Source organism: Falco cherrug, chromosome 4, assembly GCF_023634085.1.
Source record: "Falco cherrug isolate bFalChe1 chromosome 4, bFalChe1.pri, whole genome shotgun sequence".
Lineage (NCBI taxonomy): Eukaryota > Metazoa > Chordata > Aves > Falconiformes > Falconidae > Falco > Falco cherrug.
In genome coordinates, this window is record NC_073700.1 from 54,350,225 (window position 1) to 54,372,865 (window position 22,641).

General features: G+C 44.7%; 1 protein-coding gene across 2 annotated transcripts in view; it reads right to left on the reverse strand.

The window, feature by feature from the left end:
• VIPR1 (vasoactive intestinal peptide receptor 1) overlaps positions 1-22,641 on the reverse strand; it is a 116,098-nt gene that overhangs the window by 81,836 nt on the left and 11,621 nt on the right. The window contains exon 1 of one of the 2 annotated variants that reach the window (XM_005442312.3): positions 16,963-17,289. The exons of the other annotated variant lie outside the window; for it this stretch is intronic. Within the exon in view, the coding sequence (XP_005442369.2) occupies positions 16,963-17,007 (45 nt within the window). The 5' untranslated portion in view covers positions 17,008-17,289. Of the gene's footprint in view, positions 1-16,962; positions 17,290-22,641 lie in introns of those variants that run through there. 2 annotated transcript variants of the gene reach the window in all.

Consider the following 22,641-nt stretch of genomic DNA (forward strand, 5'->3'; position numbering starts at 1 on the left):
TGAGTCTTGCTTGCCAAGGGGAATCTTCCCTGGGATTAAAGGCTAAGTAAGTCTCCTTCCTTGCTGTATTCCTCCTAGAAAACTTTGAAGTAGACTTTACAGACAGTTTAGTACAAACTCACTGTACTTCATCCCCAGCTCTGTTTTTTATTGCTGTGTTGTTTTGGTTTGTTTGTTTGCTTTTTTTCCTGTGTAAAAGGCAGAGATTTGGGGCTTTGGCATCTTTCACTGCAGTGGGCAACTGGCCACACAGACATGAGGCTGAGCAGTACACTAATTCCCATTTCCCATCCAAAAAGTGTAGATAAAGGAAAAGCATGACTAGCTTTGGTTAGCTCACATTAACATCAGCCAGTGAACAGTAATCTGGTTCCCTGGGCATGTCTGTTGTGGGTGAAGCTGAAACTCAGTCAAGCCCCCTTTGCTAAGCCCTCCTGGCATGCCCAAGATGCCAGGTAAAAATTGTGGTGGGTTTGTCAGGGGTCATTGTTCCCGCACACAGTCTGAAGCCCTGGGCAGACAGGCGAAGGGAATGTTTTTCTGGGTGCAATTTGCTGCAGCTCTTGAATTCTGCAGCAACTCTCATGTGGAATTATCCCCAAAGACTTTATTAATGAGAGTTTTCCTTCCCGCCAGATCCCAACAGTTGTTAGAGGATTACCACACAGTCTGCTACTGCAAATAAACCCATTGTGTACACTCTTTAATTAAATACAATTCAAAGGATTGTCACAGACTGAAGGAGCCACAGAAGTATTTAGTCCCATCTACGCTGCCGGCCATTAGCAGGGCCAGGCTAACCACGGGACGGCTCCTTTGCTCATGTGGGAACTTCTCAAAGGCAGGTGGGATTCCCAGCAAAGCCACAGGTGCAGGTAAGCAGGAGTAAGGACCCCCAAGAAGTGATGTGAGCCTCAGTATCTCCCCTTCTCCTGATCCCGGAGTGTTCCTGGGCTCCCCTGAAGCTCACCGTACAGAGACGTAGGGTGACCACAGCAATAACAGGATTTGAAGTCAAGCAAGGAAGACTAGAACTGAAAAGCCTGCAGATGATGAAATCACACCCCTCGCCCATTTCTGTTCAGCTCCCAGAGCCTACACAGTAGTGACACTTCCAGTTATCTGAATGAAAATTTCTTAGGCTGTTATTACCTTCCTATAGCTTCTGTGAAGGTAGTGACAGTGTAAGACAAGAGCATCAGTTGCCTTCCTACAGTTTCTGTAACACGACTTTGGTCACTGCTTTAGGTAGAGATGGAGATTCTTAATGTTTTTTCACGTGGACAGCAAAGGAAATGAAAGATTTTTGCAGGCAGGTCTCATTTCAAGCCTCAGTAGCATAACCTGAAGGAGCTACTTCTGGCTGGTTGCCAGAAGAGCTCCACATTAATTTCAGACCAGGGGCTTTCATTTATGCTCATTATTTGTAGCAACACAGGAACTGAAGAAACTTCCTATGCAACAATCTTGGCTTTGATTTCTTTCATAACTTCATTCAGCTCTGTCTTAAAACTAGATTTTCAGTTTCTTTCTAGTTACTTCCTATTGAACATCCTCAGGAAAATGCAGCTTTATTCCTAAAAGCCCTCTGAGCGAGCCCCCAGAAATACTGTGTACATGTGCAAGAATAAGCACGGAGGGTGGACCACAGGTAGACACCGACACAGGATTTTTATCTATACTGATGGGTAACACAGTTTCCAACGATGACACTGTCAAATTTAAAAGCTGAAAAAGCTCTGGTGGTCTTGAGGAAAAAGAAGAAAAAAAAAGACAGTATCTATGGAGTACTATAATTATTTGCTCTTCTAAAGGACCTTTGTGTAAGAATCCAAAAACATGCTACAAATATGTCATGACAGCATGGAGAAGTAAATGTTAGATGCCAGTAATACAGACATAAACTAAGAGATAAGACCACATTCAAAACATACCAAACGCCCTGTATGGCCTTTGTAGGATCAATAAAGGACTTGCAAAACTGATGTTTTTTAAGCAGAGGCAAGCGATATTCTGCTATGACCTCTACTCATGTAGTAAATACACTGCTCTGCAACCAGCCATCAGTAAGGGACTCTAGGAGCATGGGTAGCAGCATGTGTCCCCAGGAGACTTTTCCAAATAAAAGAGGTCCAGGCAAATACCCAAGTATCCTGACTCCCACTTTGCTGTTCAAACCACTCCATTTCATGTTTCTGCCAAATATAATCATGCCAATATCAGATCTATCATTTGATGAGGAAAGCAGATGTGGTTTTTTCCGGCTCATCCAAGCAAGTCCTGTTAAACAAAGAGAACTTGGCCAAATCAATCCAGCAGCTTGGAGGCACGGAGACTTCAATTAGTCTGATTGTCCCCTTTCTCTGTGAGGGGTTGGAAGATCAAGGAAACATGTGCAGAGTGTTTTGCAAAGGGCTTGGAGAACCAGAAGGAAAGGGAAGCTGAGCAGCTGTGTTGCTTAACTCCTTAGTGACAAGCTTGTATATGCCTCTCTTGGAAAGCAGAGCTGAATTGGGGTCTTAAAGAGGTGACACCCTGGCACCGGAGTAATGACACACAGCAATTAAAAGAAAGGCAGCACTTGAGTAAATTCTCACAACTGAATAGGAGACAGCTCTGATGGCTCCTTACTTTAAATTACCATCTGGAATAGGTGGTAAGAATTTCCTTTCCAGGAAGTTCAGACAAAGGAAAACAATTCAGGCTATTGCAGAAATAAAGGGATGCTACAACACTAAGATCAGTGGTGCTTAGAACTACAATTCAGAGTAAAAAGCAAAGTGTTATAATATCTCTCTTATGGTTGAGAAAACATAAGCAAGTAACAGTACTGATTATCCTAAGAGTACGCAGGGGCAGCAAAGGAAGGAAAGAAGAGGACTCCACTACCTGACTTCTATCGAAACTGGAGAGCAGCAAATTAACTTGCAGTTTTCCCTGAACTATTGGTCATTGACTGCTTTCAATTTCTTTTTTCCTTTGGGTCTAAGGAGCAGAGCCCTGTTGAGGAAAATTCTATTTCTTTAAAGATTGTTCAGAAACTTAACTACTAAACTCATCAAAGCTTCTGGAGGAAATTTGCCTCCAAAGCTTCTGCTCAGCCAGTTACAGGAACAGCAGAAATACAAGGTAAATGCAGATCCAGAACTGTGTGACCCCCAGGATTCAGAAACGTGATTTGGGGATCCATGGGCAAAAAGTGTGTCTATAATATAAACATCTACATCTGTCTACTTCACATTGATCATCCTTCCCCACTTGAAGTGAGAAGCAGGCACTTTTATGGCATGAGTCACTTCAAAATAAAAGGACTGTATAAAAACAAGTGAGAGGAAACTTACCCTATACTGCTTCATCCAGGGAGCCTTGGGCTGAGGCGTGGATGTCTACACTGCAAATATCTACAGTTACATGAGGTAAAACCCACAGACCTGGGCTCATGTCTAAACTGAATGATTTCCCTCCAGAGAGCCCCGACCTTCCCCAGTGTATGCCAAGAGCAGATGTGAGATGGTACCGGGCAGGATCCCTATGGAGAAGTTGAGTGAAAGGCTGGTAAGTGCTCTGATTTGTTTACAGGTTGCGTTGTTTTCAAGACGATCAACCTTGAAATGCTGCTTCTGAATGCAAGGTACTGGGCTTCAGGAGAATGTTGCAGGTAACCTGTTAATACTGTCCTGAATTGCTGCTCAACTAGCACAGAGCCATCTCCTGAGCAGCCAGCTCTTGACTGCTGTGCACAGAAGAAATGGTCCCCAATTCAGCTTCAGGCTCAGAAGGGACTAGAAAGCCCTCAGTGGATGTCTCAGCAAAACCTGTGAGTTGCTTGTGTTCCTCTCTCCTCTGTCCTGGGCCAGATCCTAACTCCTGACAAAGCCTCCATCATCCAGCTCTGATTCTTGTCCTGGGCAACCACAGAGGGCTGCTACCCAGTCCTGCGTGCTCTCCACTGCATTTCCAGTTCACCCCAACTCTGGCACTAGAGTCCTGTTTTCCTCCTCAAACCAACCCAGATGTTACCATCCACCAGGTCCACCTGCCACAGTGTGGAAGACATGGACTGAACTCAGACCTGCTCAGGTGGCCCCAGAAGGACTTGGGCTGGGGTGTAGAGCAGAAAGGGTTCCCAAATCCAAAGCAATGGAGACTGGCAGTTTGAGTAATATCCTGGAGAGCCCACGGGTATGTCAATGGGCAGTTCAGCCCAGAGGCTGTGACAAATTAGGAATATGATTGAAATCACAGTGAAGTCCTTGAGGTTTCTTCCTTACCCTTCAAGTTCTCAAGCATTCCCTAGACCTCTCCCACTGCCTGGAAGCTGCACACATGTCATGTACAAAACACCTTCGGCAAACAGGACTCTGCAAGCCTCCTGGAAGGCTGGCTATGGGATATTATTTATAACCAGGGAGCTGGTTAAAGCAAGCTGGATGTTCTCTAGTTCTCAGAAACACTGCAGTGGTCTGGTTTGAGGAACAATGGTTTTGGCTAGCAACACGGGCAGCTCCTTTTAACCTTTTACGGGAACTGAAAGTTCTGAGAGTCTCTAGAAACCCAGTGTTAAGCCAGGGCTACTGCACCATCAGTAAAGCAAGGGCTGGAGTGACTGACACTGGGCTTGCCCACCACTCATGCTGGAAACCCTTACAGCTGCAATATGCAGCAGCCTCACCTGGAGCTCTGGGGCTGTCTGGAGAGGACATTTCCCATGCACAGCTTCTCACTGTAAACTCTGTTTTTTGTTGTTTGTGGGTTTTTTATGCACTCAGGGAAGGATTGTGAACAGCAGAGTGGCAACGTCACAGAGCAGTCTAGCAGCCAGCGTTCCTGGCATGGCTTTTCCTAGGCAGAGCAGGCACTCTGAAGCTCAGTGGCAGCTAGCAATGAGGACAAAAGAGGGTGTTTGGCATTTACTCAGTGCTGTCTCCTTGCTTCACTTAAGCAGCCTTAGCATCTCCAGCTGAACAGGCAAAACGGGACACATTCAGCATTTGGAGCACCCGGTACCTGACACCTTCCTGAGCTCACCGAACACTAAATGACTTTAGGACATGGAACTTCCAATCCTGTGATCCAGCAACCATAAAGAAAGAGTCAATTGGGGCAGAACACAAGTTTTTCAAGGTCAGTACCACTTCTGTAAGAGCAACTAGGAGGAGACAAAGGAGCAAGAAACAGAAAACATAAGAAAAAAACCCCACACGTATATAATAATCCTCCCTATGGCATATGTCTTCCACAGCACCTTTCAATAATACAGTTGGTGATAGGGTTTTAATCTTCTTGGCTATCAATACCTTCAACATCTTTTATTCAACCAACAGTAGGACCAATTCCAGGATGATTTGACTGTTCACACACCACTCTGCATTCTGAAAAAGTGCCCCTAACGGGGCTCGTTTGTGCCACTATTCAAAGCTTTCTATTGAAATCCAGGTACATGCCTGGAACAATCTATAAATGCAATTCATTTCAAAGAATTCACTTCAAAAGACTGATTACCTACCAGGGAGAGTACAAAAAATACAAAGATGTTGGCAAAAGATGAGTTTAGTTCATTCGGAGATCAAGAAGAAATGAATCTTCCCCCTTTCAAATGAAGAAGTGATTCAGTCAAGAAGGCTCTGGGTGAAGATGTTACTTATGGGTTTATAAACCATCCTTTATAAAGCATCAAAGCTCTCTAAAAAGATTCGTCATGGAAAGTCTGAAGCATCCAGGTGTGTCTTCCAGGAATAAGAGCCTACTGGGATGAGCTCCGTACCCTGTTTCAGAACAAAGGATCAAGTCATTCTCTTAATAATAAGGCAGCCAAGAGTACCCCAGCGATTTGGAGCCACTCCAAGCACAAGAGCTGCTATCTTCCACAAATCGGGACGGGGCCATCCTTCCCTTTGTTGGCTGAGGATGGAAGGAAGCAAAACGGCAAAAATATGTGAGGGAGAGCAAATAAGGACAATCATAGGAAGCACTGCTGTCATGAAGAACAAAGATCCACAAGAATGGGGAAAACCAAGCAGAGAGTAACTGAAGAGATCCTTACCAAAGAGAGCACAAGATGGACACACAGACACAGCCTTGATTTAGAACAGAACATGCTGGAGAGCACTGTCTGGTTGTCCACAGCTCTCCTAGAGGAAAGCTGCTAATTACATTTACATTTGGGAGCTTTGGATTCAGATGTTTTTGATAAAACTCACTGTGCCCAATGGCTCATCTGCATAGAGAACACAGTACGTCTAAGCAATTGATAAAGAGAACATACTCCATCAGGACTTAGTGGACTGACTAAAGATGGAAATTTTAGGAGGGACTTACAGTTCTGCAGGAGAAAGTAAACCAGAGCTGAAATGATCAGCATTTGCCCTGCACAGCTTTGAGTGGTCTATGTGAAGGGTCAGTATGAAAACATGGGAATAACTTCAAAATGTGGTTCCACTCTTCCTAGCTGAAAAGGACTTAAAGCTACAGGCTAAATAGGTTGAAACACGAGCCTAAGAGACTTTACACCTGAAAATTTAACAAATACGACATGAGACACACTCACACAAGCTGTTTAAGCCAGGCACGCATGTAATACCTCCACCTGAAGAGCACGCTGATGTCCTTCCAGGAGCCTGAGGACCACATCTAATTTCTCTGACAGCCCCAACCACCTTCCTCTTAATAACGCTCAGAAAAGACTTATGATCCCAAAGTGATCGTGTTGCTGCAACAGGGCTGCATCTCAACTACCGTCACTTCTGCTGAGTACACAGCTGAGTGTCAAGTGAAACAGATGATCAAAGTGAAGTGTCAGATGCTAGAAATACCTCCATTACAAATCAAAGCAACCTGCTAGCAATTTCCATGCTTTGAACATGGCGAGGCTTGGCCAGGCAAGAGTTTACCAATGGCTTTAAGGAAGTAAGTATCTCACTCTCTCGCTTCCCGCAGGACCTCATCATTCCAGCTTGGCTGTTAGCTGAAGCTTTGCTTCCCGTCGGTCCCTGAAGCAAAGTCAACTTGCAGCTGCCTTCCACTGTGCAACTAGATTGTGATGAACCGGCTAAGCAGGCAGATAATTAATCCTAGGGGTTTTGTGCTGGGCATTTCCTTTTGTCATTCCTTACCTGCTAACAACACAGATGAGGGGGAAAGCTTACAGGGAAGACGTTTCTGCTTTGTGTATTTAAAAGGGAAAATATACAAGGGCACAAATGACACAGAAAATGAATGCTTAGATGGCAAAACCACCTTTTAGTGGTACAGTATCATCAGACCTCTCTCAGGTGATGCCACTGGCTGTAGATCTCAAAATGTTTTGCAAAGTTAGCATATCTAGCATCTTTTGACAGATGGAGAAACCAAGGCAGAAAGCCCAAGATCATCCAGCAAGTTAGTAGCTTAAAAAAAAAAAAAAAAAAGAACCCACAACCCACATAAAAGAAACCACAACAAAAATGTCAGGTTGCTCTGGCTGCCTCCCAAAACACCTTCCTTATACCAAAACCAGACAAAAGCAGTCACAAAAAAAACCAACAACCTAAATACTTCACACTCCCTGTTACCAGTATTTGCATGTCTCTGAAAGACCTTTCCATATGCCAGTGTACTCTGATGTCCACCTCTGTCACACATACCCTGCTTTCTATGAAATATTTAAATGTTCTTCTCAAAACGTGCTCGTGGTTCAGCCAGCAAAGAGCCAACAGAGAAAAAGAGAATCTGGGTGGAAAAAAAGAATGGGAGAAGTCAGCCCCTGTTCCACGGGAGGAAGAGAAAGACTTCAAATCTCCTTTTAGGCATATTGGGTATGAGGAAAATAATAGATTAGAAAATTAGGAAGATAAAACCTGAGATGGAATTAGGAGTGATAAGAACACCTGGGCAGAGTGGCTGATGGCTCTGGAAAGAAAATGATGTTCAGAGCAGTACGAGAAGCAGCAAAACCTCTGAGCACTGCTAGAAGTCTAGCCTTTGCTGTCAAGACCAACTCAGCTAAGCAGAAAAACTATTTCAGCAGTATGAAAAAAAAGAGAACAGCAACAAGGGAGAAAAAAAAAAAAAGAAAAAAAAGATTGCTGTGCAAATTCAGATTGCTGAAATTCAAGATAAAACTAAGCATAGCCCCCAAAAAAGGAGAAGTTGCAGCAGCCCCACCCCCCACTTCTGTTCACTGGCTTCTTCAAAGAACTGGAGGTAAAAATATAATTTTAATAATACAAAGTGGAATAGTTAACACATGGTGAAAATGATTGAGCTTGAATAATTGAGAACAACGACGGGCTGACTGTGAAGGCAAACAAGGGTACGGAAACTGTTGTATATGAGGTGAAAGCCACTCAAAAGAGAACAACCTGCTCAGATGGGGTGGTGGGAGTGGTACCATCTGGCTGAAAGTCAACAAATGTAATGCCTTTTTATATGGAGGTGGGTGGTGGTGGGGAGATCCAGACAGTTACCAGCAAGCTAATCTGAGAACAAAACTACACAAGAGTTTTGAACACCACTTGAAGGAAAGAGTAATTGAAAGCATGGCGGCAAATGGAGATTTGGATAAAATGCAAAATGGTTATCAAAAGTAAATCACGGCAATGTAACTGATAGCTTTTTTTGAGAAGGTTCCTGGGTTGTTGGGTTTTTTTGGAACGAGGGAAATCAGTGGATTTAACCTTTCCTAACTTCAGTAAACCGACTGATGGCATGCCAAAAGGAATGACTGCCTGAACGACAGATATGGGGATTGATACAACAACTGGAAGGAAACTCCAGAAATGGCTAGTGTGAAGGCTGCAGGGATGACAGCAGAAACACAGAGCCACAGGGAGGTCTGCAGTGGTATTACTTAAAGATCCATTGGCTTCACTAAAGATGGAATGAAATGTAGTGATTAAAAGCGAACAGGAGAAGAGGGAGCAAGCAACAAAAAGGCAGTGAGAACCTGAAACCTCTGCTGGAAACGACAGAGCAGAAGGACCTGTTAGTTGATTGAACTTGAGCGATGCTGGACCACGTAAACCAAAGTTGCCCAGCTAAAATATTACAGGCAATATACTCTTCTCCACATGATGTCTGTCTCCAGCCAACACCTGTTGGGGCATTTTCTGAACATCCCACAGAGGACAATGCTTCTTGGTAGCCACAGTGAGTGGAGTGGTGCAGAATCCCTCACACGTGTGCACGCATGTCTGCAAATGTCCGAGGCAGATCTGCCTACAACTAGAGATGGGAGTAAGGATCATTACTAAAGGGACAGAGAGGGATAATTTAAAGTATGATGACAGTGATGACAGTCCTTTACAGCCACCTCCTCCACACCTTAGCAGCCCCTACCTGCCTAGCAACTCCTCATTCACAGCCTCATCTTTCCTGGCTCCCCTCCAGCATCCCTTGATTCTGTATGCTTGGTCACATCAAATCAAGACAGCAATGATACAAGGTGGCTGCCCCAGAAACTGCAGTCCTGCAGGTTAGCTACAATAATGCTGGAAAGCCAAGAGGAGGAAAAAAAAAGAAAAGAGGAAAAAAAACCCCAAACAAACCATAGGGAAAAAGATAGCAACTAACCCCAACTTTGCTTCTGGAGAAGAAAGTATGAAACTAAGGCAAAAAAACATTTTGCTGACTCCCCAGAACTCCTTCAAGTATGTAAACTGAATTAGTTGAGAGACAGGCAGACACATGCTGAGCAGCAAGAGCATCAGTGAGGAGCACAGGGAACACCTACTTCCACAGCATTCACCTCCAGAAGGGTGAAAGAGGGAAGAAAAGGAAAACCGCTGTGAAGAAACCAGCCCTACCTGTGGCTTATCCATCCTTTGTCTTGTGTGCCTTTCAAACACTGACTAGAATATGGGGTAACAAAAAAGGAGGGTTTCAGGTGTCCCTTTGATTTCGCTGGGCTTTCAGTTCTCAAATGACCCCGTGAAGTGGAGCAATTGCAGACTGACACTCAGCTCTTCTGTGCATGCACAAAGAAACACAGCTCTGCACAGAGCCAAGAGTGGTCATTTTTGCTAGTATGGCCTAGGAACCTACTGATACTCTCTCTGGTACTGAGCAATGATTTCTGGTTTTGACAAAATAAATCTGAGAGTCAGATGCTCTGGCAAGCTGAATGCAAAAGCCTAGCCCCAGAAAAAGCTCAGTCCTGTACTACTGACACTGGTATTACGCCTCCAGCTAATAACATAATCATGGCCTGATTAACTAATTCTCTCCACTTGGAAGCTGGTGGAAGCGCATCCAACATAACAGCAGATTAACATAGGTGTTAGATATTGCTTAAAATTATTCTTTTAACAACCTGTTCAGTAATAAAATTGGCCAAAGGAATATCCTAATATCATTCAATGCATGGATTTAGCAGAGGCATCCTGGCGACTACAGATCAGGTAGTGTCTAGTGCTATCTAATTATGGAATTAAAGAAACTTTGGCTAGAAGGGATCTCTGGAGTGCTTTGGTCCAGCCTTCAGCTTGAAGCTGGACTAGCACCAATGCTACTCTTGCTCAGCCACAGATTTATCCAGCCAAGTCTTAAAAAGCTCCAAGCATGGAGATTGCACAACCTTTCTGAGTGACTGTTTAGCTGCTGCACAACCCTCATAATGTAGAAATTGGTATTACTTGTAGGTGGTCTTCAAGTACCTTTTGAATACAACTGTGGGAACAACACAACTTGAACTCAAAGAGCCATACCATCACATCCCATACAGCAAAACGTCATCTACATAGTTCAGTGTCCACTTTTCCACCTTTAAGAGTAATAATGAAGAAATTTAGATTGGGAGGCAGTAGCCTTTTTGCAGGGTAAATTGTTAAGACACAAACTTCAGTCAAAGAGATTTCTATTGACTTGGAAACAGCCAGGATTTCACCCAGTTTCCAGGTAGCTGGCACAATATACACCCTGGCTAACTGACTCGGCAAACATTGAGAATGGCATTATAAGAATGAATAAAGGTCTGGAAAACCTGCTTGTGCCAAACAAAACATCCCAGCTAAACTTAGAGAGAGAAACAAAACAGTCTAATCAATTGCAACCAGCAAATGCCTAAAGCATAAGAGGATTTCCTACCAAGGATATCTATTTAATATGAAAAAAAAAACCCCAACCAAACCAAACCAAAAAGGCTTAACAAATTCCTGTGACTGAATTTTCTAATGAGACAAATGAGGATTAGAAGTAAAGCATTGCTTGGAAATGGTTTAACACTGACTGGCACGATTTACCAGAAGTGTCTTTCAGGACTGTCCCTTCAAATCGTTCAGGTCTGTCTGTACTGCAGGTCCAAAGCAGAAACTAATGGTTGGGGCTATGCAGATGGTCATACTAAACTTCACAAAACAGATGAGCTCCAGAGGTCCCTTCCAACCTCAGCCAGCCTGATTCTGTGTGAAAACAAGCTAGCAAGCATATTCACAGATCAAGGGCAAAGAAACAAAAAAGAGAACCAACAGAGATTAGGAGGGTCCATAAGGGACCAACGATTTTATCCCTGTGTGATGCGTAAGAAGTGCCAGTAATGCTTTCTGACAAGCTTTTGTCCCATCCTTTGTCAAGTATCCCCAGTGACAGACTCCACAGTGTCCTTACAGACCCTAATCAATTCCTAGGCTTCCCTCTGCTGACCATCAGAAAGATTCTGCCCGTTTGTGAAACACTACATTTCTGTGGCTGCAATTTAAGGCCCATATTCCTACTCCTACCCAGACCAGTTAAGGACAGCAGATTTTTATCTCTTGCCTCTTACTTGCAGTAGTGTTTTCACATACTTAAATACAAGTTGTGATTTATCCCTGCAGCGTTCTGTTTGCCAGAACAAACTTCCCCAGTTCTTTCAACTTCCCCCCACACCACAGCACTTTTCAGACCTTTTATCTGAATAAGCTTTTTTTTTTTACCTTATAAGTTTCTTCAAGGGCTTTTACCCCAAAGTGGATACATCTGCTCCAGTCAAGTCTATCAGGGATCCCTTGCCTCTTTAACCAAAACACAAGTTTGGCTCCAATTTATCATTTACGTTACTCACTGCCTAATATAATCAGCAGCCAAACATAAGATGGGAGTTCTTACAACACATCCACGTGTTCGGCCCCTCCTCTGAATTGTCGACATGGAAAACAGACTAAAACAGGCAAAAAAAACCCCTGAGAAATCCTGATTTTGCAGGTGGAGAAGAGAACCTTACAAAGCTGAGGAGGACAAAACATCAAAAGCAGGAACCAAGAGTAACTCTTCCAGGTCCCTTATCCGAGTCTTAGTAACAATATCACCTTTCAGCAAATTCCAGCAGTATCTGCGCAGCAGGTGAATGCCACACTCCAATGAACTTTGTGTCGCAGAGTCACAGCTGAACAGGAAAATAAACTGCAAGCAACAACATCATCCCCTGGGAGAAGCAGAAAAGCTATCAGAAAAGGGCATCCCCCTTCACACCCTCCGACTCCCTAAATGCCACAATTATCTCTTGGATATATATCTTCATGTTGAAACAGAAGGGTAAAAATACAGCTTTGCTCTGCAAAAGCAATGGCAATAGATTAAAAAAAAAAAAGAAAAGAAAGAAAGAAAAGAAAAAAAAAAAGATTTGTTCAGAAACCCCAGCATTCCCTTATTTTTGTTCTCCATTTATTCAGCCCAGCAGCTCCACATGTGAACCTCACGGAGAGCTCCCCAGACAGGCGGCTTTGCGGCACCCCTGGGACTCCCCTTGCTAGAAATAAGGAGTGGATCGCCTTCAGGCATCAGGAAGCTTCAGCACCGAAGGAATGGAGGTAACCAGGGAAATGATTCTGCAGAAAAGGCATCTCCATCTGCTGCGGTTTTTATTTTTCCGCAGGGCTGGTACAGCTGACCAGGAGCAGTCAGCCAGCAGAGCTTGACATCACCCCTAAATACAGTCACCCTTGACCTGACCCTCTCTGTCCCCGAGCACAGCATCTCGCCAAGGGAGACACTTAACACACTACATTACTGCTCCTGAAAATGCTGGTTTCCACCCTGAGCTCTCTGTGGGATTTCAGCAGCAGTACACGTTGATGTGAGCAGTGCAGGTCTCCAGGGAGCTGTGGGCAAAGCAGCGCGAGATCTCCTTGGAGCAGCCATGGTGCACCTACTACCCCAAGGCATTGCACCTCTGGCTCAAACACAGGCACCTGCCGTGTAGGCGCCAGCGCTCACACGGCTGCAACGCTCGCTCTGCTTCCCAGATGGCCGAGAGCTCCTCCAAGCACCTGACTCCAGCCGAGATGGCTGTAGCTCCTCACGCTGTGTCCCTCCTGCCCAGCTGCCTGGGCCCTGTCAGTACATTTATGATCCATGATATTCCTTTGCATTTTGCCTACAACACCTTCACATGTTAGCAATGTCCTGCCTGGTCTTATTAGGCTCTAAATTGGAGACGCAACTGGAAATAAGAAGCCACCTGCCCAGCCATCCACATGCACAATGGATGACTAACAATGAGTCCAGCCAAGTGTCTCCATCCAAGGAGGATAAGTCTCACAGCTCCAAGAAGCTCTGGATGTATGTAGAGATGAAACTGTACAAGTAGAGTTAAAACCCCATTAAAAGTCCTTCTGCAATAGCTCAAGATGCCATCAAAGCTTCTAGACTCAAAATGCCTTAGGGGAATAATCAAATAACCCAAGCCATCTTAAAGCAATTAAGGTGGATAATTTTTAAAAAATAAGTAATAAGAATAAAAAAATCAAGTCCGTCTTCCCTCCAAAGTTTTATCTTGAGCAGAGGTTTCCTGGCCACATTACAAACTTCTGGAAGTCACAGGTTTCCCGCAGAAGGCACTTCAAGCGTGGACACACAACAAATGTATTCCAAGAATTTTTCTAAAAACATTAACTGACAAACCCCAGCCAAGTCCTTAAGCTTGACATCCAAATCACATGAATAGGAATATCATCTATAAACTCAGACATGTCTCTAGAAACAATGACACCGAACAGGAGATCCCGTTTGCATGCATTCTACTTACTGAAAGCTGAGTTTAATATAATGCATGTTTCTTTTTTCTCTGGTATTATTAATTGTACTAACCATAAAACCACTAATGAAACAGCACTTAAATTGTTCATAGCAATGTTAGAGCTATCTCCCTGTGAAATGAATGAAGTTCCCCTCTCAGATCCTCTCTCTGATCTGTGGGAAATTTCACTGCACTGATTATAATGTTTATTAAAAGTTGATTTTTGAGTAAACAGTTGTAGCAAATTAATTGCTGCACTTAACGTGCTCTTCTCTGTCGATCCTTCCTGCCTTTTCAGGGAATGTATGCCTATACTTTCAGAACGATGCCATTAAGATGATGCTATCTTTTTCCCACCTCCCGCTTCTGACCAGTATCTTCCAGAAAGCAACGCCAGCATCTTGTGGTGCCCCATTGAAATATCCCCATTGTCCCCCAAATAATGCTTCTGCAATGTCTTCACTTCTCTTGTGATGCTGCCACAGAACCTTCCCCTCCTGATGGCCAGGTACCACCATGATGATGGGGCACCTCCTGCCCCACCTGTCCCTCGTTGCCCTGTTTGCACACAATGCTGTGAGACAGGTCATGGTTCTTCTGGAAGGACAGGCCAGGCAGCCAAAGAGATAATGATCCAAGACAAGTGTGATTTCCCAATCCAAATGGTTAACTTTGAGTTAAACCTAATCTCAGTTCAACTATTAATTCAAAGGGGGAATCGGAAGCAAAAATAAATAAGTAAACCAACAAACCCAAACCCAGCAATATGTACTAAATGGAAGAGAAATACAGATGCAGAAATATAAATGATGTTTCATGAAGCTTAGAAGGACTACATGGGAACCTCAAGACATCAGGAAAAATCTGCTGCTGGTAAGAATAAGAGACTAATTAGAAGTTATTATTTGCGGGGGCGGGGGGGGGGTTGGTTGGTTTTGGGTTTTGTTGTATTGGGGGTTTTTTGGTGGTTTTTTGTTTGTTTTTTCTTTTTTTTTTTTTTAAATGAAAGCGTTACAACAATGAAAATCTTACAGATGGTACAAGCCAGCAGAGGAAAGTTGAACCTGTGATCTTGATCTGTATTTGGAAAGCAGCGGAGCAACGTGCATGTGTCTGATGATGATGAAGCAGCTTTTTCCAGTCCGTTAGTAACAAAGGCAGATGTTAAACAACATCTACGAGAGATAAACATTTAAAATCAGCAGGCCTAGATAACTTGCACCTAAGAGCACTTATAAAAGCTGGCAGAGAAGGGCTATTTGAACACAGCCAAATGCGAGAGCTGTACTCAAGAAAGAACAGATTCAGCGCAGACCTCCGGTATGGCAGCCTGAGTTCTGGAAAAGAGGTAATGTGGCAGAGGATTGGGGGATCGAAAGAGGTAAATAATTCAGCATGAACTCCCGGTATGCGCTGCTGAGAAAAGGCGAACACAGCTGTTTGCTGTATGAACTGAACAGTAAGAAAGAAGATAACACTCCTTTCCTACATGGTATTGGGAAGACTTGTGCTGTGACACCAACATCAGTCATTTTAAAAGGGTGATAAAGACCAAGGGAGGGTGTGGAAAGGAAGCATAAAAGCAATTAGAGGAGCTCTGCATCCTTCTGGAGCAAGACCTGGATGCCCTCACTATAAGGTCATCTCAGTAGACACTAGGCACCTACATTTAGGCAACTCAGGTGCTGAATGTCTTCAGAGGTACTTGGCTACAAGGTAATTCAACATAGCAGAGCAAGGCACAACGGGATGCAAAGTGCAAACCTATGCAAATTAATAACTCTCCAGGTTATCTAGATTAACAGCTAGGGAGTTGTCCGTCTCAGCTCCTGAAAAAAGAGCCCAACAAAGTGCAAGTTATGCTTTATCAGAAACACATTGTTGGACTCCATTTCCTGGAGGTAACTGGTGAAAATTAGTTGTTTTCAATAATTAGCCAAATAAAATAATCTACCCTTCCCATCAGAGACCACTCAATCTTAATCTAGCTATAACTGCACAGGCCTCCTGGGTTTCTGATGTCAGATCTTGGCCCAGGCATCGAGATGTTACATTCCACTTGGATTTTCTCAAATAGCTGCTGGCCTCTAATCATGGAAGCCCACTTACTCTGGCTGCTGTATGTTTGGAAAAAAACACATATTCAAATAATGGATTTTCAGTAATGTTCTGAACTTCAAGAAGAGGAGAAATTGCTGCACAGAAGTCCTGACAAACTCCACTTTAGGGCCACTCCTGTTTGATTAACACTGTTTTGTTAGAAAAAGCCTAATCAAGGTCTAAATATACATGTCATGAAGCAAGAAGAGGCAAAGAAAAGCCACATTGATACTGCTGGAGCCACTGGGTGCTGCCAGTCCCCAAGGTTTCATCAGCACTCTTGCAGTATTTTCCCTCTCTCCTGGCATGGTTAGTGCATCCCAGCCAACCGACCAGCAGCAGCAGGAGATTTCTAGTCATCTTAATTGCATAGAAAAGAAAGGTACCAAACATCTGTCAACCAGGAGACAAATAAATGAGAAATTCAACCTTTTCAGAATAGTTTCATGATTTTTGCTGCTGGTTTTGCTTCCTTAGCTTTTGGGGTTTCCGAAAGTGACTGGCAGGTATTGGTATTTCACCAGTGCAGACTGGTGACATCGAGCTGGTCTCTGTGCACACACGACCAGACACAGACACTGCAGCTCAAGGCAGATTCCATTTGTCTGAAGTCTGCCACCCAGTCCCACATGAAATGCTCAAGCACAGCTGGGACAGCACATGGGCTAGCTGGTGTGAGAAAGGGTGTATGGGAGACCTGTGCCCACTGCACGGGCACTTGGGAGCCCTAAGCTGTCTGAAACGGTGCAAGACCTTACCCATGGGCAGCTAAATCAAACCTCAATGCTCCAGCAACCAGCCGGTTCTTATTAATGGATGAAAGGTGCTGGGAGTCTAGCTGTCCTTTGCTGAACATCTTCCTCTGTTCCAGTATATGGGAGTAAGAAACCCACCTTGAACAAAGAAGCTGTCCTGCTGTTCCAGGGAAGAGACACCATCCTTACTTTTCTTTGCTATCTCCTGGTCTTCAAAGCAACAACGTCCACGTCATCGGCTCTGGGTTTGCTGGACCCTACGAGCCCAGGCTTGCAGCACTGAGCCCGGGACACAGTGAACTCTGGCTGCATCTGCCAATTACAAACTATTTGGATGTACTTCACCTAATGAAAACAAATGGATTGTGCAATCCCTGTGACCGCAGATGTGCCGTGGGAGAGTTTTAACCCACTTGCTATCTTCGATGCCCGATCTGTACAAAGGAGGGTTGCACTGTATGTGGCTTATCAGACTCATCTGGGTCTTAATCTGGGAAGACAGACCCAGAACACATCTGCAGTGCCGGGATTTCACAACCCAGTTGCTTTAATCTTCCTGTGAAGAGTTTAACCTCTTCCCTGAGGCTCATCTATGGCCAGAGCTGAAAACACATCTCAGTGGCGCAAGCTCATTCTGTCATGGCAGAGGTTGCTCCAACTAGGGAAGATCTTTCAGACAAGATAGTGCAGGCATTTGTCAACAGGCATCATGTTTGAGGACAGGAGTCCTTAAGAAGCTCTTCCTAGCTCCACAGCCTACCAGCCAGATGAGTGAAACGTGACGATATTCTGCTCAGCAGCCTGTCCCTGACCACTGCAATGAAAAATTATGTTCACTGTGTTCTGGTTCTTGCTATTAACTTTCCCTAACTGGGTTTCCTGCCTCCAGGGGTTACCTTCCTGCCCAGAACATCCCATTCCCAGCTCTGCACACACTACTGAGGACTGTTATTTGTAGATAAGAATTTTATGGCACTTTGACATGGCACAAAGCTGGAATGCTTTTAAATCACAGCAAAACTGGTACCGGGATATGGCTGTGCCTTGCGCATCCCTCACAGGTTTATCAAGCTATGAGTATTTCTGCGAGAAAGCTTCTCCAAGTATGGAAATACTGCTTTGTCTCTCCATCTCATTCCTAAATTCCCAGGCTCAGGATCAAGGGAATCACACAGAAGAAACAATAGCAGCACAGGGTGAGGAAAGAGAAGAAGCAACAAAGCCTAAAACCAAATCTCAGTAGCTTATTACGAGGCATGTATTTTAATGTAAAGCCTACTAATTCAGTAATCATAGCTGTGTTTACTGTCACTTGTAACTGATGTGCTTTACATGCTCGGAGGACCACAGGCAAGGAGGGAGAGCTCTTCCTCCACAGCTCTCCCACCCTGGGCAAGGAGCCACCCGCTGCTGCCTGCTCCCAGCACGCCTGCCCCGCTACACACCCAAAGCTCAGCTTTGCAAAGTGCTTGAGGAAAACAAAACTCAACGATCCTGACCCATGTATTTATAGTGACCCTCCAGACTATAATTGTGATTATGTGGACTGGAAAGACTTTTGTGAGTGAACAAATGAGGAAAAAAATAATAATTAAAAAACCTTAAAAAATAAATCTGCAAGACCTTTTGAGAGGTCTGGATGGAGTTTATCATCTTGCTGCATTTCTGGTCCAGCTGCTTTTTGTACATCAGCCTTTGGGAAAGATACGTGTCTGTCATATCCTCGGTGATAGAAGTTGCTATCAGACAGCAGTTACTAGAGTTATGTGACAGCGGCATCCCATGCCACAGCTAAACAGCATGACCAGATAAGAGCAAACAATGTAAGTGAACAGAATAACATCTTTTATTTTCTCCTGGGTGTACACCTATTTTCTACCAACCACGGCTAAATGTTCCCTAGATTTAGCCCAGCACCATCTCCCAGTTTTGCTCCACATAATTAAATACAGCATATGAGAGGGGACAGAAGAGAGGGAAGTGCTTTCTGCAGCATCACAGCACATCAAAACGTACAGCTCTGCTCTGAAAAGCCTTTGTTTAAAAGGCGACAAAGGTCAAGGTGGGCTCCTCCAGTGCAGCAGCCCCTGGGATGGCACAATTAACTCCTTGACACGTGAAGTCAAAGCAAGGATATCTTACTGGTCCGACTGAGGAGATGTGGGAAAACATCCCAACACTTCTTCCGAGGAGCAGGGAAATCACCCTGACCTGGGATCCAAGCCACTGTGGATTAAAACTCTTTGGAATGAGAAGACCTTTTTTTTTTCTCTTTCTTTTTATATCCACAGTAATTTGCCACTTCAGTGGCATAAAAATTAAATCCAGCTGGAATGGCTCTTTAATTAAAATCATACTTTTCTTATCAGAGTGAGAACACTTAAATGATTACAAAAGAAACATGGAAACCTCTGGCATCCTGTTCCCCATTCTCCAGCCAGGCTGGGCAGAAAACTCACTCTGCTAAACCATGTGTAACCCTTTGGAGCCCATCCCATATGAGCTCTCCTCAGGCCATTTACAGACCAGAAAAAGTCATACAGGACATATAGAGTCTCTACAGAATGTACATACAAAAGCATGCTCTCTCTGGCTGAACCTGCTGGAGCTCACTCTTGTTTTAATTTGCCGACTACTGGAAATTCCCTATGGAAGCAAAGAATCTCTATACATTTAATTTCAGATTTAATTTATCTTCATAGCCAACTGAAAGGTTTCCCACTGTCTCGAAGGCACCCTCAGGCCAAAGGCTGAAACCATACACCCGACCCATTCCTGGAAGATACACTCCACCATCCCACACCGGTGGTTAAGGTTCTCTTTTTTCCCCCCAAGCACTATCATCCAGGCTTCTTAGAGCATCTTTGTATTTTGCTGGAGGCCTCTCCATATGGTGCCAACAAAATTCACGAGTCATGATGTGGGCAAGGGTGGGTCACACAATGTGCCACCCACCCACCATGAAGAGCACCTTGTGTGTCACAGCCTCTGGGCCACGGGGACGACTGCTGTTGTTGGTGCTACATGTGGGTTTCAGCCTTCCAGGGTTGCTCCCGTAACCATTTTCATGAGCATTAACCTCACAGCCAGACCCTCAGACAGCACGGCACAGCAATGTTAGCATCAGTGAGGCTAAGCTGATTTATTCTGGCTGAGGATGGTAACTGCAGGGTAGGATTTTCCCAAGCACAACTATTAGTTACATTCCTTGGGCTGAACGAATATGTGACCGAGTGCCTGCGTGCTTTTATCTTTCTGTTTTCAGTGCCAGGCCCTGCTGGGGAAAGGGATGTTAAGGCAGATGCTAGAACAGAGGTCTTGAACCCGTGCTGTTTGCAATGATCCTATGGGACTTTCCATCGGAACAGCACTATCACAGGAACTCAGCGGCATTTTCCTTACAGGCAGAATGGGGATCAGATGCTACTTCAGCTGGGAAAGTTCCTCCATTTTCAGCTCCAGTCAGACCACTGCAGCCACAAGGTGCTGGAATACAGAGGCTGAAATAACCATCTCCCAGACGAACCCAAGAACAGACACAGTGATGTCCAAGGGTCTCCCACGTAATGAGGACAAGGCAGTTTTACCCTGGCAGCACCTTCTGCCCTCTCCCTCCTGGCGCCCAGACGTGCTGCTTGCAGCCACACCACCGAACTGCCACCCTTCTGCAGGAAACAACCTGGGGGTAACCCGCTGGTATGCTCCACAGGAGACACCAACCCCCCATCTCATTGCTCAGGACTTTCTTAGATTCTTAAATACTTTTAAACTCTAGGCTTAGTCCAAGATGGTATTTCCAGGCCTGGAAATTTTCTGCCCCAATTAAATCTGCTGCTGGTGAAGTGAGTTAGAGATCCCCAGGCTCTGAGACTGAACATGCTTCAAACTAAGAGTTGTGACCAAACAGCTTTCAAAACTGAAACTCTTCCACTATCTGATCTACAATTTAAAATACAGGTCATGGTCCTTTCTCTGAGTGTGTCAGCTTTCCAACCAGCAAATCAGGGCGGTGGCATTTCTCTCCTTCCCTGAAATGGCTGGGCCATCATTTAAAGGTGTGGCATGTTCTGGCCATCTTCTGGCCCAAAAAAGAACATTTAAAAACAATCCATAGAAAGCAAGGGTTTTTTTCTTTATTCGCCCCTCTGTCAAGAAAAATAACTCAGAACTTGTGAATTTTTCTAGTTTCTTGATGAGAAGCAAAAAGGGAATAGCTATTCTATTTTTTCTCTCCCATCAATCAAGAATTAAAATCCCCAAGGATAAATATCTCCCTCACCCCCCGCAACTTTACAAGTAAAAGACCTCACCTTCACGAAAATATTTCTCAAGTAAAAGGTTAGGGGTTTGGGGTTTTTTGTGGCGGAAAATACACTTGCAAGACAAACGTTCAGCAAGGGCTAATGTGAAGTGACCAGCTAACATTCTTTATATCTTGGCCTTAAGATTAATTCACAGTAACCACACATCCCCCACTCAGAGGTCAGCTGCAGCCACTAACTGGGTGACCAGTGCAGAAGTGTAATGTTTGCCCCATTGCAGTCCTCACTGTCAGTGTATAATATCGATTTAAAATTTCTCTCCCTCTCACCCAGTTGCTCACCCCTCGCGAGCAAGCTCTGTGCGTGCGCAGTCGGAGATGGCTGACCGCGTCTCTTCTGGAGAGAAACGCTATTTTTAAATTCGCTGTTGTTATTTTAGTGCGGTGTGAAGGATCTGGGAGAGACTCCCTGTTGCTTGTATAAGAGCAACCGAAAATATTAATCCTCCTCTCCCTCCCATCTGAAACAAAAGATTTGCAAGAAACAGACGGCATCTGCTCTGCGAAACACCCTGCCGGCACTGGCAGCCCCTGGCTCAACGCTGAGTATACGGCCAGGGACATCCTGATGAAAACCTCTCCGTCTCTGCTCCCTAACAAAACACTTGTTTCCCTTTGTGGCCATGATCTCCATGACAGCCTGAATGATGACACAGTTGGCTAGCAGCATGAGTCCACCATGGATGGATCCCTTGAAACAAGGGGTAACGGTGGGAGAGAGCAGTGATCCAAGCCACGCGCAGAGCAAAGCCCTCCAGCTGGCTTTGGGTTTCCTGCCCAAGCACACTCACACATACCTTAAAAAAAAAAAAAAATTATTAAAAAAGAGACCAAAGGGAAGATGGCCAAAAGAGGCATCATCTTCCCACTGGAGAACTGGCAAGCTGCAATACTGGGGGGACAACATGAAACCATAGAGAGATCCTCCCCATCTCTCAACAAACCAGTAGCTTTCTAAGATGATCTGTTTCCATCTCCTACTCTCACCAGAATCAAACATGGACATGTTTCCAAGCCTGGCAAACCTCCTGTTCCTGCATTGATGGGTATATCCATACTGCATAACACCTTGCTCCTGTGAAAGGTGGTTTGCCTTGCTCAGTGTTCCCTTACGCAGGAGGGCGAGCTGCCATCGTGAACATTATCACACCCATCGCTCCCCCTGCATAGCTGCCTGGTGCATACACTTCATAGAGCAGGGCTCCTCCTGAGGCAGTCCCTGTGACAGACAACACACCCCTTTAAGAAATGGGCCAACCTCCATCACAAAAGGAGTTGGCTTTCTGGCTCTCAGCGCTGCTTTTGGCAGGTCGTTCTCACATCTCACTCCACTCACTGCTACAAACCTGCCTACGCCCAGCCAAATTCAATCCCACCCAGCACCCAAACACTCCTGCACCAGCACTAGCCTTTTACTTTGGAAGATGCTTCCATTCCCTGAGGTTACCATGAGAGCACATGTAACGGCATCACCCCCATGACATCGATTTGCAAAG